The 16,692-nt window shown below is 40.0% G+C and overlaps 1 protein-coding gene across 3 annotated transcripts in view; it reads right to left on the bottom strand.

The window, feature by feature from the left end:
* EPHA6 (EPH receptor A6) overlaps window positions 1-16,692 on the bottom strand; it is a 978,007-nt gene that overhangs the window by 254,072 nt on the left and 707,243 nt on the right. For all 3 annotated transcript variants that reach the window (XM_019476566.2, XM_059720587.1, XM_059720588.1), the window contains 2 exons: window positions 9,704-9,751; window positions 9,110-9,272 (listed from right to left, as the gene is read on the bottom strand). In XM_019476566.2, coding sequence (XP_019332111.1) covers window positions 9,110-9,272; window positions 9,704-9,751 — 211 coding nt within the window. The remainder of the gene's footprint in view (window positions 1-9,109; window positions 9,273-9,703; window positions 9,752-16,692) is intronic.

The raw sequence follows: 16,692 nt of genomic DNA, 5'->3' as shown, positions 1-16,692 counted from the left end.
GAGCAAATCACTTCATTTTTTCCAGGCCCCTGCTTCTCCATCAATTGAACAGGGTCAGCAGTTGAACATCCAGTGAGGGGAAGTACTGCTGCAAAAGGTAAGTTTTACTGGTAGCTCCAAATTAGCTCCAGAAAAGAAAACAATAAAAATAAAATGCTTTGTGGAACCTTTGGATGCTCTTCCCCAAAAGGCGTTACTGTAAGGCTCCAACCAACCCTTCAATCAGTTGTGACATCTTAGATCTGAAATAAAAATAGTCTATGTGGAGTATTAATCAGCCAAAGAGGTTTGCCTGTACTCTGACAGTCTTTAAAACATCATATATATCTACAGAAAGATCACCCATGCAAGTCAGAGATGTTTTAGAGCATCAGAGGCTGCCTGTTTCTCCAGTATACACCAAACCTGCAAGCATCAAAGAGGAAGAGAGATGCCTTCTGTTGGCAGTGTTGTTGCCATTTAAATATTTTCTGCTTTAAAACCACTGCTGCACAAGGAGGTGACAAGAAGAAAACACTGCATCATGGAACAGCTGTAAATTGTTTAATATTTCACATACTCCCTCTGGGCACAAAGGGCCTCTGAGGTAGTATAGTTAAGAACCCTCCTCCAGAAAAAATGAATGCTTTGCAACATTAAATATCTGGTAAAGAGTTAGTTTAAACAAATAAATAAAATGAAACAAAGCCCATATTTTGAGCCAAGTAACTTGAATTACAGATTTTTGATCAGGATGAGACATTTTAACATACCTGGAATAGGCTAGGAGGTTTGCATGAGGAGGGGCAATAAATTGGGGGCCCTGAGCTACAAAAGTAGCAACTAAATAAGATCTAGATTGTTTCAAGCAGTCACAGCCATGGGTTATGAGCGTGGTTGTGTGTGTCTGTGTTTTTGCATTGGCGGGGGGGAGGGGTGATGTTGCTTGCTGAATGCTGAAGGGAAGGATGCCTAAAGGAACAGTAGGGGAACACGAAGAAAAGCAGCGATTACTCAACTTGTTATAAAAGATGCTGCATGTAATCCTGTCAGCACCAACCTCTTTGCTTTGATAGTTGCGACAAGTCCTTCAGCATGTTCTTACCCTATCCATCCAGGTTCCCCTGAAAACCTTTGTACCCAGTTAGCTGATTCCACCCCGCTCTTATTCAACCAATACAAACATTAACATTCAGGCTACCCCATCTGTTGATCTGTACAACAAGGGAAAAGTTTCTTGAGCCCTTATTTTTTTCTCAGCTTGTGCACCCATAAGCCATGATCCAGCAGTAAGTATTTATAACCAGCTCACAGAAAGTGACTGTCCTTCCCAGAAACAAATACAGTACTGGAACATTAGATGTTAACAGCTGCTGGCCTTGGAGCTCAGTGTAATGTTTTTACTATTTTTACTGATGTTAGTACAGCATTTATATGCAATATCCGACAACTGAAGACTGCAAACATCACATTAACATGTTCACATTTTCCTTCGTTTGTTCATTAATTGTTCTAATTATGTCTCTTAAACCAAAATAGCCCAAGACCTGGTTGGTTAAAGCACCAATTACTGAAAATTGTTGGTCCCCATTGGTACAGTTCAGATTGAAACAAATGTATGCTTCCCTGATGTGCTTTCCCCTCGAACTAGAGACCTTAGAACAGGAGTCAAATATTAGACTGTCCTCCATTCCCTACATAGAGCACGTGACATCTGCTAGCATCACTTCCATTTTTCTGCCTCTTTCCCATTCCTACTGCTTGACTTACCATCTTTTTTCCCAGGCATTTTACTATTATCTACTATTCAGGATCCTTATATCCTTTAGAGAATGTGGTAATCATATCTCCTCTAAACCTGATGCAAAAGTGCATTTCTGTAGTGCATTTAGCTTCTCATATCTGTAGGTTAATCCATTACTTTGTTTTTACTCATAAGAGCACGCTGTTGCCCTCCTAACAGGCTAGCCATCAATCTGTTCCATGACACCTGAGATTAGGTTCACTGTAAAGATTTCTGAAATGCTTTGTTTTCTCCCAGCTCTCTACTGTGATTCCCAAAGACAAATCCAGGGATGCTCAGCAGGAAGGACTACCTAAGAAGATAAAATGGGGAAATGGTGGAGAGGGGCAGGAGAGGTGAGAGGAGGAGCTGAAGAGATTAAAAAGAGAAGGGAGGAAGGAGAAACTGAATGGAGAAAGTAAGGAAGGGGATGCCAGGGAGTCCTAGTAAGGATAAAGAGGGAAGAGAGAAAAAGGTGTGCATACAAACAAATCTCAGAATTGGGATTTGGTACAGATCTTCCTGGTCATTTGGGCTCACTTCCTTGTCAACGCTGACTGCAAGCCTGCTATCGATTAGTGGCGATTCCAAATGGAAATTTTATGCACTACTACATCTCTGAATAGTCACCCAATATGAAATCTACATCGTCTTTGATTAATTAACTTTTTTATTACTCCTACAGGGTCAGAGAGTCCTCTTTCTGCTTCATGCACCACCATTAATAATCATTCCAAAATTTCTGGCTGTTCCTGGTAATGATGTATCTAATTTTATCCTAAATAACTGAAGCAGCACAGATTGCATTTTAAACAGTAAACTGGAGCAAGCATGACAGTATTCTCCCACTTAGGGGCAAGAGAAAGGGAGTCTTTCTGTAATATTTAGAAATAATTTTTATAAGATCAATGTTTCAACTTTAAAATCTCCAAATTTTGCTGCAGAATGATTCATCAGATTTTATTTTAATTATGAGACATTTGCTTTTAATATTTTATTTTAACTTTTCTTCATATTTATTATTGTTATTATAGCAAGCCCTAGAGAACCAAAATTAACGATGTTGGCAAAGGTCTTGTCCCTTTTCAACAGCTTAACTAAGAAAAGTGTCTAGCTATGGCCATGGATTCCATAATTATTGTTATTAAAATATGTATTTCCTGAATTACAGCAATGAATTTTCAAGTAAATGTCTTTCTTGAAATACATTACCATGTTGTTATTCCAGGTGGTTTATCCTCCTGCAATCTTTTTTGCTGTCATTAAGAGGTTCCATGTGCATTTTGTTATTATTAGTAAATGTTTATATTATGACAGCACTAAAGCCTATAGCCCCATCGTGCAGGGTGCTGTGCAAACATAGAAAAGGGACCACCCTTTTCCTAAGGGAATTACTGCCTGAAGGGGATGTGGATTTAACTTACAATCATAGAGTCATAGGAAGATAGGGCTGGAAGGGACCTCACAAGGTCATCCAGTCCAGCCTTCTGCTCAAGGCAGGATCATCCCTGACTAAACCATCCCAGCCAAGTTTCCATCTAACCTACTCTTGAAAACTTCCAAAAATGGAGATTCCACAATTTCTCTAGGTAGTCTGTTCCAATGCTTGACCACCCTCAGAGTCAGAAATCTCCTCCTAATTTCCAACCTACATTTTCCTTGCTGAAGCTTGATGCCATTGCTCCTAGTCCTGTCCCCTATGGAGGGAAAAAGCCCATCTCCATCCTTCCCGTAATCGCCCTTCAGGTATTTGAAGAATCTTATCAATTCACCCCCTCTGACTTCTCTTGTGCAGACTAACTAACACAAGTTATTTCAGTCTTTCCTCATAAATCTTACCTCCCAGGCCCCTAATCACTTTTGGTGCTCTGTGCTGGACTCTTTTCAAATTGTTCACATCCCTTCTTGAAGTGTGGGGTCCAAAACTAGACATGGGTAAGGCCTCACCAGTGCTGAATAGAGCAAAATAATTACTTCCCTTGACTTACAAATAACCCTTCTGTTAATACAACCCAGTATGCTGTTGGCATGTTTTTGCAGCAAGATCACAGTGTTGGCTCATATGCAGCTTATGGTCTACTGTAACCCCCAGGTCCTTCTCTGCAGTGCTAGCCTAGCTAGTCATTCCCTAATTTGTAATTATACATGCAATTATTCCATTCCCAGTGCAGGACTTTATAAATGTCCTTGTTAAATCTCATATGATTGGCTGTGCACCATTTCTCCCATCTATCCTGGTCATTCTGGATCTTAGCCCTACCCTCTGGAATATCTGAAACTCTACTCAAGGTGTCATCCTCAAATTTGCTAAGTGTGAGCTTGATTCCATTGTTCAGATCATTAACAAAGACATTAAACAATACTGGACCCAGGACAGATCCCTGGGGAACCGCACTTGATACCTCCTCCAAACTAGACATTGAGTCACTGATGGTTATTCACTGACTATGATAATCCAGCCTGTTGTATATCCACTTTACAGTATTCGCATCTATTCTGTATTTCCTTAGCTCATTAATGAGAATGTCATTTGAGACAGAATCAAAAGCTTTGCTAAAGTCAAGATAAATAACATCCTCTCCTCTCTCCGCAGCCACAGAGACTGTCACCTTATCATAGGAGGAAATCAGGTCGGTCAGGCATGACTTACTTTTGGTGAATCCATGCTGGCCTTTCCTGATCACTTTGTTTTTCTAGGTGCTTCACAATATATCTTTCCAGTAAGCAAGTGAGTATGGTGCCAAACTAGGAGAAAGTTTAGTTGTAGGGTGTTTGGGTCTTTTTTGGGGGGGGGGGGGGCTGTGCGGGGGAGGGGCACGGGCAGGGGAAAGAGGGGAGAAGGAATCAGAAAAAGAGCAGCCATACACAGTTACCCATCCAGTTAGAATAAGCAGACTGGGTTCTGTAGGTATTATGACAGAGATAATAGCAATCTGTACTAGAAGATAAATATACCTGTCTCACAAGTTAAGAAACATGACTTCCATCTCATTTTGTCACCTGCCAGTAAAGTTTTTGACTGTAAAAAAAAAACCCTCTGCAGATGCAAAGAACACATGTCAAGCATTTATTCACTGTGGTGTTTGAGCCCCTCCTTAGTTTTTTTGCATTGATTTGTCACTCTTTTTTTGGTTCACTGAATGTTGCACTTCTCCTAAACAGAAGGGTTATGGCCTGTTTCTGTTAGTGGCTTCCTCAGTTGGTAAAAATCACACATTATTAAACTTTACATACACTTGAACAGACTCAGAACTCCCTCTTAACTGGTCCTTTTTTTTTACAGGCTCAATTATCTGCAGGGACAATTTATGCATATACCATAGATATTCTAGAATCTGATTTGCTGAAACAATAAAGTTCTTACTACACTAAATAATAAATTGTAACTGCAAATAATGGGAGCATAAACTTGCATCTTTCTGTGAATGTAATCTTCCTAGAATGTACTCTTCCTGGAGTGTAATGAACCCCCATCCTATTTTTTCATGTATGAGCACTACTTGTTTTAAGCCAACTTGTTATATTCTTCAAATCTAATAAGCACCTAAGATCTGCCCATCATAAGATATTTACAGTACTCAAAATGAGGTTTCTGTGGTGCAGGATTCTATCATTTGTATGGGCACTATGAAAGACATCACCTAAACTCCCAACTCCCTGTTCACTGCCCATTCCTTGAATCTTTTTTTCCAGGAAGACTTAGGAGTAACTCAGTGACTTCAGGTTATGATAGCTAAAATCAGTTATTCATGAATTTCCAGTGAAATGCTATAGTTGAGAGCAAGTGTGCACCTTGGATTTAAAAGCAAGGGAACAGAGGAGTGGCATTATCTCTTTATACAGTGTCAGTGAAATCATTAATGAGATACTAGGTTCACTATAAACATCCATTTGTCCAAAGGGAGGTTGATAATTTGGAAAGGTTTTAGAAGACAGCCACAAGAAGTCTTCAAAAAAACCTTGGAAAAAGAGGAAAACCTCCATTTATTTATCTTACCCAGAGAAGGGTCTAAAATGACCTACAGGAGGAAGAGATTTCCAATAGGCGATTTTTTAAATTTAGCAGACAAAGGCAGAACCTGCTTCAGTCATTATTGAAAATAAACAAAGTGAGGGTAAAAATAGAGCACATATGTTTAACAATAAGGGGGATCAAACATTGGAATATTTTATCTGCGGGATAATAGATTCTTATGTACAAGTGCCATATCTAAATGCAATGTTTCATTTCAATTAGGGGTCATGAGCCTGGTGTAGAAATAAGGTGAATTTGTTTCGCTTGTCTTATACAGAAGATCAGGCCACACTAAAAAGTTAGGATGTTCTGCATAACTAAATGAAAGAAGTTTAATGTGTGTTTGACTTCCTTGAAGCAATTGCTAGAAGACAGGACAGGAGATGTAATCTGTGGCTGGCCACTGGAAACTCCTCACCAGTGTCATAATGATGCAGCCTGGCACCTATGGCAGCTACTATGCTCCGGGGCAGCAGTGATGTCTGGTTGCCCTAGTGAGTGCAATTGTGCAGCCATTTTTTTCCTGCTGCCTTCCCAAGTCTGTCTCAGGTCAGTGCCACACCTTTGCTATAGATACACTTCTTGCTAGTTTTCTTTTCTGTTTGGGACTTAGAAAGAGACTGCAGTGATACTTAACCAGGACCACAGTTGCAATAGCACCTTGAATGAAAATACCTTTAGTTGAGCTGAACTCTTTATCTAACTGCAGATGTGATTACAAACTACCAAACTGAGCTGGGGATTTTATTAGTACAGCTCTCTCACTTGATAAGAACAAGGATGTTTATTTCCTTTTGCCCTAGTGATAGCTTATTTACATAAAGCTACATGTTTGTCATAGAATATGAACCCAAATAATAACATTTTGTTAACGAGAAACGTATGATGGGTATTTACACGCACTAGATGCCTAGAAATATTTAAGAGTCAATAAGTATTTAAGAGTATTGAAATTAGAAAATTCATCATATTATTTCAGTAGAGTTCTAGTTCTACAAGAAACTGTGCTGTCACATAGTGAGAAGATAGCTCATTGGAAAGGTGCATGCCTCGAACAATTACAATCAAGTGATGTCTCATACAAGATCTCATTTGTGAAATCATAAAACCGACAGCTTCTGAGACAGGAATAGAAGTTTGAATAGTAAGTTCTAAATTACATAATTTACCATTTAGTTTGTAACATTTAGTTACATAAGAGCTAATTATCAGCTCATTAAAGCTACTGAATGTCTCCAGTAGTAGAATTTACCAGTGATTTTCAAAAGACATTCAAAGTGGCTTTGTACAATCTACCTCAACGCACTGTCTATTTTTGTTCCCTTATAGCTGGATCACAAACTGTTATTGTTTTGTTGCCTCCATGTTAATGGGACTATAAAAACAACTGTGCTAGTTAGGACCCCAAGTTCTATTGAAAGCCTTAGGCTCCCAACTCACTTGGATGCTCTTTAAAGTCCTACCATTGTCTCTTGTTTCAAACACTGAATCAATCCCCACAAAAATCCTGACCTCATACGAGGCCCCTAAGGGGATCTGAATGGCTATAAGTCTCAGGCACCTGAGATTAGATTTTTCTGGCTATGGTGAGTATATAACCTGGAAGCATTTCTAATTGCTTTTTCAGTCATCTGGATCTGAAAGCATGAGCCATTACTGCTTACACCAACATCTTCAAAGGTGCTTAAATGACTTGGGAAGCTAGGCCACAATTTTGTAAGTGACCTCGTCACTTATGGCCCTAAATCCCACTAACTTCCAATAAGACTTAGCTACTAGGTGCCTAAAAACCAGATTTTTAAAGGTACTTAGAGATACAGATAGATATCTAGTGGAATTTCCCATATTGTTGAGGTACATAACTCCTTCTAAAACCAACGGGAGTTGGCATTTGGATGCAGCTGAGAATTCAATTAGGCATCTAAATACCTTGAAATCTGGCCCTAAGCCAGAAAGTGGGACTTGAGAGCATAAATCCCACGAGCATTTTTGAAAACACTTAGAAGTTTTGAATCTGTACTTCAGCTTCTGAATTTCACTACATTAATGAGAAGCTTGGAATGGGTAATTGGTTAATTAAAGTAATTTCACCAATGAGTGTTTTTAGTGTTGCATCTACACTAATTTTCTTTCAAATTCTTGAAAACATCCTATGTGTGGTTTTAGTGAGGGCTTTGGTTTCATTACAGAAATTGTTCACATATCTGTTTGAAGCTTTTTATATGATTGCTTCTTACACAGGTCTTTAGTAGGCTCATTGCAGACCTATTGGTTGATTGAAAATAAGTGTAATTGTCTCCATAATTTTATCTAGAGATGCTGGGAATGCTGAAAGCAACTGTAGGGCCCTGCGTGAAGGCAAAGGGCTATTTTTCTAGCACTTCTATCATATGGGTCTTAGCTGCATTTCAAGATGAAAGATGGAAAGCCTCTAAAGGAAGAAGGAGGAGAAGGTACAGAGTGAGACAGGAAGTATGGCAGGACAAAGAACCTCTTTTAACAGTCATCTTAGGCTAAGAGTATGAACAAGTGAACAATTTTTTGGGTAAAAAGGGTTGGGGCATCTGCAATGTGACCACTGCCAGTAGCGTAACTGAGGGGGAGTGACCAGGATGCCGTCTAGCACTCAGCAGCCCAATGTGCTGCCTTTGGTGGGGGGGAGGGTGTAAAAACAGCTGCTGCCACCACTGCTTGCAGGTGGTGTTGCCCCTTGCATTGCCACTGCTCAGGGTACAGAGCTGCTTTGTTATGCCTCTGATTACTGCCTGTGTGCATTATTTTACTATATGATAAGAAGAAGATAAATTGCAGTAGCTTAGCTCTTACTGAAAGAGGAATAGTTTACCGTGGCTTAGCTTTCTCTTATAGAGTGATAAGAGCATGAACATGGGCAGTAATCATGCATGTTTACACATGTACTTTAATGCGCAGTAGCTTTTCTTACTGCGCATTAGGTGTTAATGCACGAATGCATAGTCAAATTACCTAATTGTGCATTGTTTCACTAAAAAAGCATGCACTTTTGTTACTGCGCATTAGGGCAGCCTGATGCACATTTAGTTAGTACTTCAAATTGGAGGTACTAAATTTAATGCACAATAACAAAAGTGCATTGTGTAGATGCACCCACAGAGTACTTAAAATGCAGTAAAAACTTGCTCCCTTCTACTCTACTGTAAATTGTTCATGCCTCATTATTTGGGAGCTGTATGAGGTTTTTTTGTTTTTTTTTTCATTTTTAACCTGTTGGACAGTGAAGACTTAGCCCATTCACGCTCCCAATTCGATGCTACTACTACTGCATTTGTTTTTTTCCCTTAAGTAAGACTTACTTTCATCTCCAGTTTCAAATTCAAACTTCTGGCTATAGCCGCTGTATCCTGCTGCCGTTCTGACTCTGATATGAAATATATACTTGGTGGCTGGCTTGAGACCTGTGATGATAACACTCGGAGCCTTGGACCTTGTGGAAGAGTAGCTGAGCTGCTCATGCTCCTGAGGGACAAAAGAGGGGAGAAATGATTCAGGGTGAGTTGCACAGACTTTGCAATAGTGACATTCCAAAACTGAAGATCTATGTTTTTCTTATGAATGTCAAATGCATTTATACAGGGAAGTGCAAGTATGAATCCTATTACAATACTTTGATATTATGCTATCATCAGAAGGTATGACATGACTTTGGCTTAGAGATAGTTAAAGAAATTTTGCTACATCTTGCATACAATGAACATTGCATCTTTGTGACTGGGTTAGTAATTACATCGTAGTCAAAGTAATATGGTATTAGTACAAGACTAAATTCACAGAAAATGGCAGCTAATATGGCAGCTACTTATTTTGCACAATGGACAAATTAGGAGTTCAGTAAGTACTAGTAAAGAGGAAAGTAAAGATGTGGGAGTATTCAAATACCCGCTACTCACTTCTACCCGCAGGTAGTGCCAAAATGCCGGCGCTATCCGGGGGTAGACCTGTGGGTAAAAGAAAATAAAAATTAACTTTTTCTTTAAAGTTTGAAAACTTCTTGCATGGCTCTAGCATGGTCTGTTGTCAAACGTAATTGCCCTGTTCAGTTAGCTGTAATATAGATGTGCATAAGTTCCCTTGAACATTATTATGAAAAACATTCTTTGTAGAATTCCTGTGTTAAACACTTAGCAGGTGGTCCTGGGTGGTGTTGAGCATGCCCCAAATCCTAATGTAGTCACTGGGAGGTAGGATGGTTAGCACCTCCTTAGGATCACATCTTTAGTAGAGAGGTTCTGTCAATTGGATTGCTGCAGAAATTCAATATATACTCTGCACACAGAAGGTGTTGATGATGTTAGTTCCATATTTTTAGGATACAGTAATGGCAGTGAAATAACAGAGCAGAGAGCTTGCTTCATTTCATTAGTTACTGTCACTCCGTAATTCAATAATGTGTGATATTTTATATGATGCCTCTAGGTTACTTTTATTGTGTTACAGTGTGTCTCATTGACAACTGAAGCCCAAGGAAAACTGTCCATTTGACCCTTGATAATCTAATAGTAGTATCCACAGGGCACCATATAAACTTATATCATGCACTGATATTACAGTATGTGGTATATATAGCTAGCGAAAGTATGCTCCTAGATAGTTGATGTGAAACAATTCTGGTTCGCTTAAGAACTATAATAAGGAAAAGAACAGTTTTAGTTGCATTAGATTATCACTCTTGATTAGCATGCATTTAATTTTACAGCAAGTCTTGCACTATAAACAACTGCCAGGTTCACCCCAATGTAACTTCATTGAAGTCAATGGAACTTATACCAGAGACAAATTTGGTATACACTGGGAGGCATAACAAAGCAAATAAATAAACCACATAAAAGAGCATAAGTATAGTCACACAGTTCAGTAGTTTGGGCTGGGGAAACACTGACCACCATTTAAGTCTACTACATCTCAAGCATGAAATTCAGAACCTGGCAATAATTTAAGAACCTTAAATAAGAGAAAGTCCTCAGGCTGCTGTGATTCCTTTAACAGTCTGTTAGTAAATCTGAAAATTGTAATCTCTATTGCATGTAAATATATTAAGTAAAATGTAAAATACATAGGAATATATGGATAGAGAATGCAGGTAATATAAAGAAACAAAGGAATTAGGGTAAAAAAAAATCCTAGTGCAATGGCATTTCACAATATCAAAATGCAAAAGGATGCTCCCCTTAATTAACACAAAATATTAAGCATTTCATCTTGGACTTCTTTGTGCCAACAGCTGGGAGTTAAAACCTGTTGTTACCAACATAGGCTTTTGTATGATCTTTTCTGGGAATCCCCATAGATCTGAGGTAGATATATATAAGAAGAGGTCAACATTTGTTCTCCAATGCACCTCCTCAGCACCCACAATTAAATTGTTCCTGAACAGCAGTTCTTTCCTCCCGTTCTGAAACCACTCCAAGTGAACACTGGTCCATACACTAAATAAAATACTTTTCACCACTTATATTTCATATGGAAATTTTCTCTCAGTGTCATTGTTACAGTAGCTAAGGACTTCTGATCTGATTCTGAGAGGGGCACAGCACTTGAACGTCCACTGAAGCCTCTTGGGGCTATGACTGGTCAATACTTTATGAAGTCAGACCTTTCGGGGCAACCATTGTGGTATAAGAATCTGAATGAGAGATAACTAAGTCCTGTAACTACCAAATTCTCTATATATCCATTTTTGTTTCATGGCCTTTTACATCAACAGTTCTCTTGAGAACAGAAACAATTTCCTTCCTCATCTTCGTAGAGGAAAACCATCAGTCCAACCACACACACGTGTGCAGTGGCACTAATTGCAGACAAAATTGCTTAATAGGTACAGGATTAAGACTATAAACTGGCTATCATGTTAAATGCTTAAACTACTTGAATATTTTCCCTATGTAGTCAAAAGAAAGGTCATTTCTTTTCTTTCAATTCTTCACTCAAACAAATAAGTCTCTAGACAGCATCCATATGTCAACATATTGCTTTCTATTTCTTTTTCCATCTCACCAGACAGAAAAACAGAACCGAAATGAAGAGATTGCATACTTTTGTAAGTGAAATATTGATAAAAAAGAATAAGAATGTGGAAGCCTTTTATCTTTTTAGTTCAGATTATGATCAAAATGAATAAAACGCTGATTCTACTGATGACAGAAATATATAGAATTAGGAATGTCTCAGCATGCAGATAAGCCATATAATACCACATTAAACAGGAAATAAGCAAAATACAGAATTTTACTTATGATGCCCAGATAACCTTTAGATTAACTTTACCAGTAAAGCACTGCTAAGTTTCAGCCACTTTCAGTCATGCAGGATTTCTCTCTATTAATATTTGAGCGATACAGAGAAATACAGCTGTAATCAATCAGCTCTTTATTTTACCTATGAAAAAGACAGCTAAGTGTCATTTTCTATCTTTTTAAATATATAACAGGAATCCAAAGAAATACAAGGCTCCTAAAATTTACTCTGCCTGCCTTATTTTAAGAATGACATAGCATACACCATCCTGTGAATTGTATGAATCACTGACAAGCCTTTTTAGGGTCAGATTTCTCAAAGGCGTCGCTGGTGAACATGCTTGTCATGAATTCAAGACTTTCAAATGAGAAAGTTGTGCGTGGAAAAAAATATTGAAATAGTAACCAGAGAACGAAACAGCATAAACCAGGGGTGTTGAAGATATGGCTGATGGGCTGGACCTAACCAGTGGAGCCCTATCAGTAGGTCCCCAGTGCTGCCCTGACCAACAGGCAGCATGCTGGGTGCGCTGGATGGTCCCACATGCTGCATGAGGTGCTTACTCCAGCTGGCATCCTGGAGTGGCAGAGCAGCCGCCACAAGTAGCACTGCCCTGGAGTAGCTGGAGCAGGACCATACTGCATACAGTGCATATTCCAACTGTTCTAGGACACATGCTAGATTCAGCATGTGGAATTGGTCTGTGGTGGCATCTACACAAATGCTTTACTGCAGAGTTGACTAATTATCTTCACAGCAAAGCATCATGGGCTACACGTGTGACATTATTTGGCCACAGTGAACTAATCAAATCCTCCATAGGATGTTACTGCTTGACACAAATACTGTCCTATGGCAGAATTATTTACTCCAGTGCAACGTACATGTAGCTGGTGACTGGGGCTGGCTGGGGCTGCAGGACTGCAGTACCCCACCCAGCCCCTATGCAGCATGTTGAACCACACTGGAGCAGCTCAAGGTTGGCAGGCTGACCCCCGGGACCTGCTGCCAGCTGGGGCTGTGCTGCCCCGGCCCAACATGCTTAAGTCTTGGGTGCACGTATAAACGCTGCACCCAGGAGCAAAAAACTCTGGCATGAACTGCGCAGAAGTTTATTCAGCCATGCTAACTGCATGTATAGATGAACCCTGTGAGTTCAATCTGGCCCATGGACCAGCTCCATGCCACTCATCCAGCCCAGGGGCCAAATGAGTTTGACGTCCCTGGAATAAAAATTAAGGTATTGTGTGCTTATGGAAGTGGAATGCTGATAAAGAAGAACCATGATGTGGAAAACTTGTATCTTCTTAGCATCAGATTGTGACAAAAGTTAATTAAAAAAATGTTTATTTTTTCCATTTACCCTCAGCTGTTTGCAAATGTGGATATTGTAATTTGTGTCCATCTTGCTTTCATATGAAAATGCTGTCCTAACACCATATAATCCAACTCAGTATTTTTAAGGCACATCCAATTACTAAGTACATACAAATAGAAGTACTATGCACCACAGGGACCAACACTTTCTGTTGTTGACAGGACAGCATTGAAGCCAATGCATACTAAATAACAGTGAAGTTTATGCTCCTCATCAATTATCATGTTTGCTTTAAATCAATGAAAGAAATGCTTGAAAATATCAGCTTTTATCTATCTTTTTTCTTGGTAGGTGAGTGCATAAATATGATGAACATACATTGATTTGCCCATGGAGGAAGCAGTATTTCCTAGAGGTGTGCCGATATGCTGGTCCGATATCAGATTGGGACCAATATAAAGAAAATTGGCTGTATCAGAAATCAACCAGAAGTGGCCAATAATTTGGCTGATAAATACCTGTGCATATGTGCAGCCGCAGTGCAGTACACAGGCAGCGAGGAGAAGAGCCCATCAGCGTGGAGAGCTGCATGCAGCTGGGAAGTCTGTTGTGGTGGAAAGGGAGGGGGGAGGGAAGGGGTGTGGAGGGGCAGATCAAAGCCCGCTGCGGTAAGGGAGGGATGGGGCGCAACGTGGGGTGGAGCCATGGCTCGTTAGGGGGGTGTGTGGCTCTCACCACTGCGTGAACCCAGGACGGCATGCGGGGTGGGGTGTGACTTTGGATTTGTATGGGGTGGGGTAGGGGGTGCAGCTGTGGGCGGGAGCCAGGACTGTGCCAGGTTCTTCATGGTGAGGGTTGGGCTTGGTACAGGCAGTGCTGGGAGGAGGGCTACGGAGGGGGCTGCAGCCACCTCAAATTTCACCATGGCTCCCCAGTATCACCACCGCCTGCCTGGTGCAGCCCTGACTCTACAAGGTGTGTTGTGGGAGGTGGGTGTTGAGACAGGGCTGCACTGGGCAGGTGGTGGCAGTGCTGGGAGTGGAGCCACTGTGGGGCTACAATAAAATCTGGAGTAGTTGCAGCCCCCTGTAACTCCCCTCCCGGTGCTGCTGCTGCCTGCCCCAAACCCAGCCCCTGCCAAGAAGAGCCCAGTGCAGCCGCGGCTCCAGCCCACAGCTGCAGCCCGCCTGCCCCATGCAGATCCAGGGGGCACATGCCCCCCCCCTCCTGTGCGTGCTCAGTGGCGGGATCCACCCCCCCCATAAACTGTGTCTCAGTCCTGCACCCTGCACCACCCCAGCTGAGCAGTGCCTGCCCCTGCCCCCTCCCTCACTGCAAAGGGTGTTGATCTGCCCCCACCCACATCCCTTCCACTACAACAAACTTACCAGCTGCACAGAGTTGTATCAGAAATCAGACTGGCATCAGCTGATATGCCTCCTTAAATATCAGCTATCAGTATTAAACCCCAAAATCTCTATTGGTGAACCACTAGTATTTTCTAAGGAAATGACCCCAACTTTGGAAATCAGTAGCTCTTACTGATCTTGTGGTGATCCTGTGGCAAAGGGAAGCATTATATCCTTTCCTCAGTATTACCATCTGTAAAACAGGGACAATGGTAGTTAACTATCTTCTAAGCATTATTTAAAGTTTAATTTAGTTAATGGTGGCATAACTATTAAACTTAAGCAGTATGTTGATGTTAAATATGATTACCTGATGGCTAACTGGTTGCAACATAATTTGTTGAAGTCTAATAGCTGTACATTGTAGGAGGTGCACCTACTGGTCCTATTTTTTCTAGCTACCAAATAGTTCAATAAGTCCTATTTTAGACATGATCTTTGATTAACATTAAACATATTCCTCTCCTCACTGTCTATAACATTTTCAAGGTTTATTCTCTGTCCTCCTTCAAGTTTTGGCAATAAATTAGTTCTTGTAATTTGATTTCTGAATGATTATTGCCTCCTAAGTCATAGTGTTTGACTCTTTTCTCACTTACACCATTATAGATGAGGAATAACTTCAATGGAGTCAGTGAAATTACTATGGCTGTAAAATATAAGTCGTCTCATTCTGAAGCCTCTTTATTTCTAATACAGTGTCTATATGATTTTGTGTTTTGAATTATGGTAACAATGCTACCTTGAATGCCAAAAGTAGCATTAGGAAAGATATTAAGAATCGGATTAAAAAGCTGACATTGTTTGCTGCCTGGTTACACAGCTCCATCAGGATTAGATTGATCCTCATATACAATATAGTAACTAAAGAACAGAAAAAAATGTGTGTTGAATATCATATAAATGAGAGTTTCTGCTTATATTACTGAAGAATTCAAGGTAAATTTGGAATATTAATTATAAGGAAATTCTCACAGGTCTGTGAAAACTGGATTAGAGATATACTAGTTGGAAAGTCTGACAGAAGAAGGAAGGGCCTCAGGAGAAGCTGAAGCTGTCTTTGGTGTTTGTTCTGGAGAAGAGACCATCAGAATTTGATGACATATGTCAACACATTGGTCCGTTCCCCCCCCAACACACACTTGCTATTTGTCACTAATCTGAGATATAACAGTTTAGGTGCCTGAAATACTGAAGTATGCTTTACCTCTTTGGCCTTTCAATATTTTATATTTTGATTGCCTGTCAGTCAGTTCATCAGTTTCTCCATAGGTAAGCAAAGCTGTCAACAGGGAAAGGAGTAGAATGGATAACCAATCATAAAGAAAATACGGTGAGGTCAAAACCCAGCCAAACATCACTTTAATTGGATTATGTACCTGGAAAGGCAGAAATGAGTTGACATGAGGTGAGTCACAAGCAGGAGACCAGAAAATGGAAAGAGAATAGAACAGGATGACTCCAAACAGTGCCTGCCATCTCACCAGCACAATTGGTGAAATGAAACAGGATTTGTTATTAAAGTTTTTAAAAAAAGAGAAGCCAACAACAAAACTGGACATGAAGACATTAGATAAAATACTACTGAGCATAGTGAAAAGGAAATTATATTAGGTTAAACGTACACCTTAAATCTAACATGGAACATGTTGCAATCAGAATGCAGTAAAGGAGGGGTATTCAAGCCTTGAAAATACTGTCTGGCATATGTGTCATATTGTACTACTCCAGCGGCCACCAAATATTCTAGTAAATTTTGGATCAACATTTTAAAGACTGTTATAAAGACTGGAGGCCAAAATGGAAACCCCTCCAATTCTCCCTGCATTTTTTTACTCACCAACTTATTGAATTAATATTATGTGTATATAAAATACGCATACATATGTAACACTAGTTGAATAAATATGAAGTTGAC

The sequence above is a fragment of the Alligator mississippiensis genome, chromosome 1 (genome assembly GCF_030867095.1).
Source record: "Alligator mississippiensis isolate rAllMis1 chromosome 1, rAllMis1, whole genome shotgun sequence".
NCBI classification, from domain to species: Eukaryota; Metazoa; Chordata; order Crocodylia; family Alligatoridae; genus Alligator; species Alligator mississippiensis.
The sequence above is the reverse complement of the archived record's forward strand: the minus strand, read 5'-3'. Positions and strand labels throughout refer to the sequence as shown.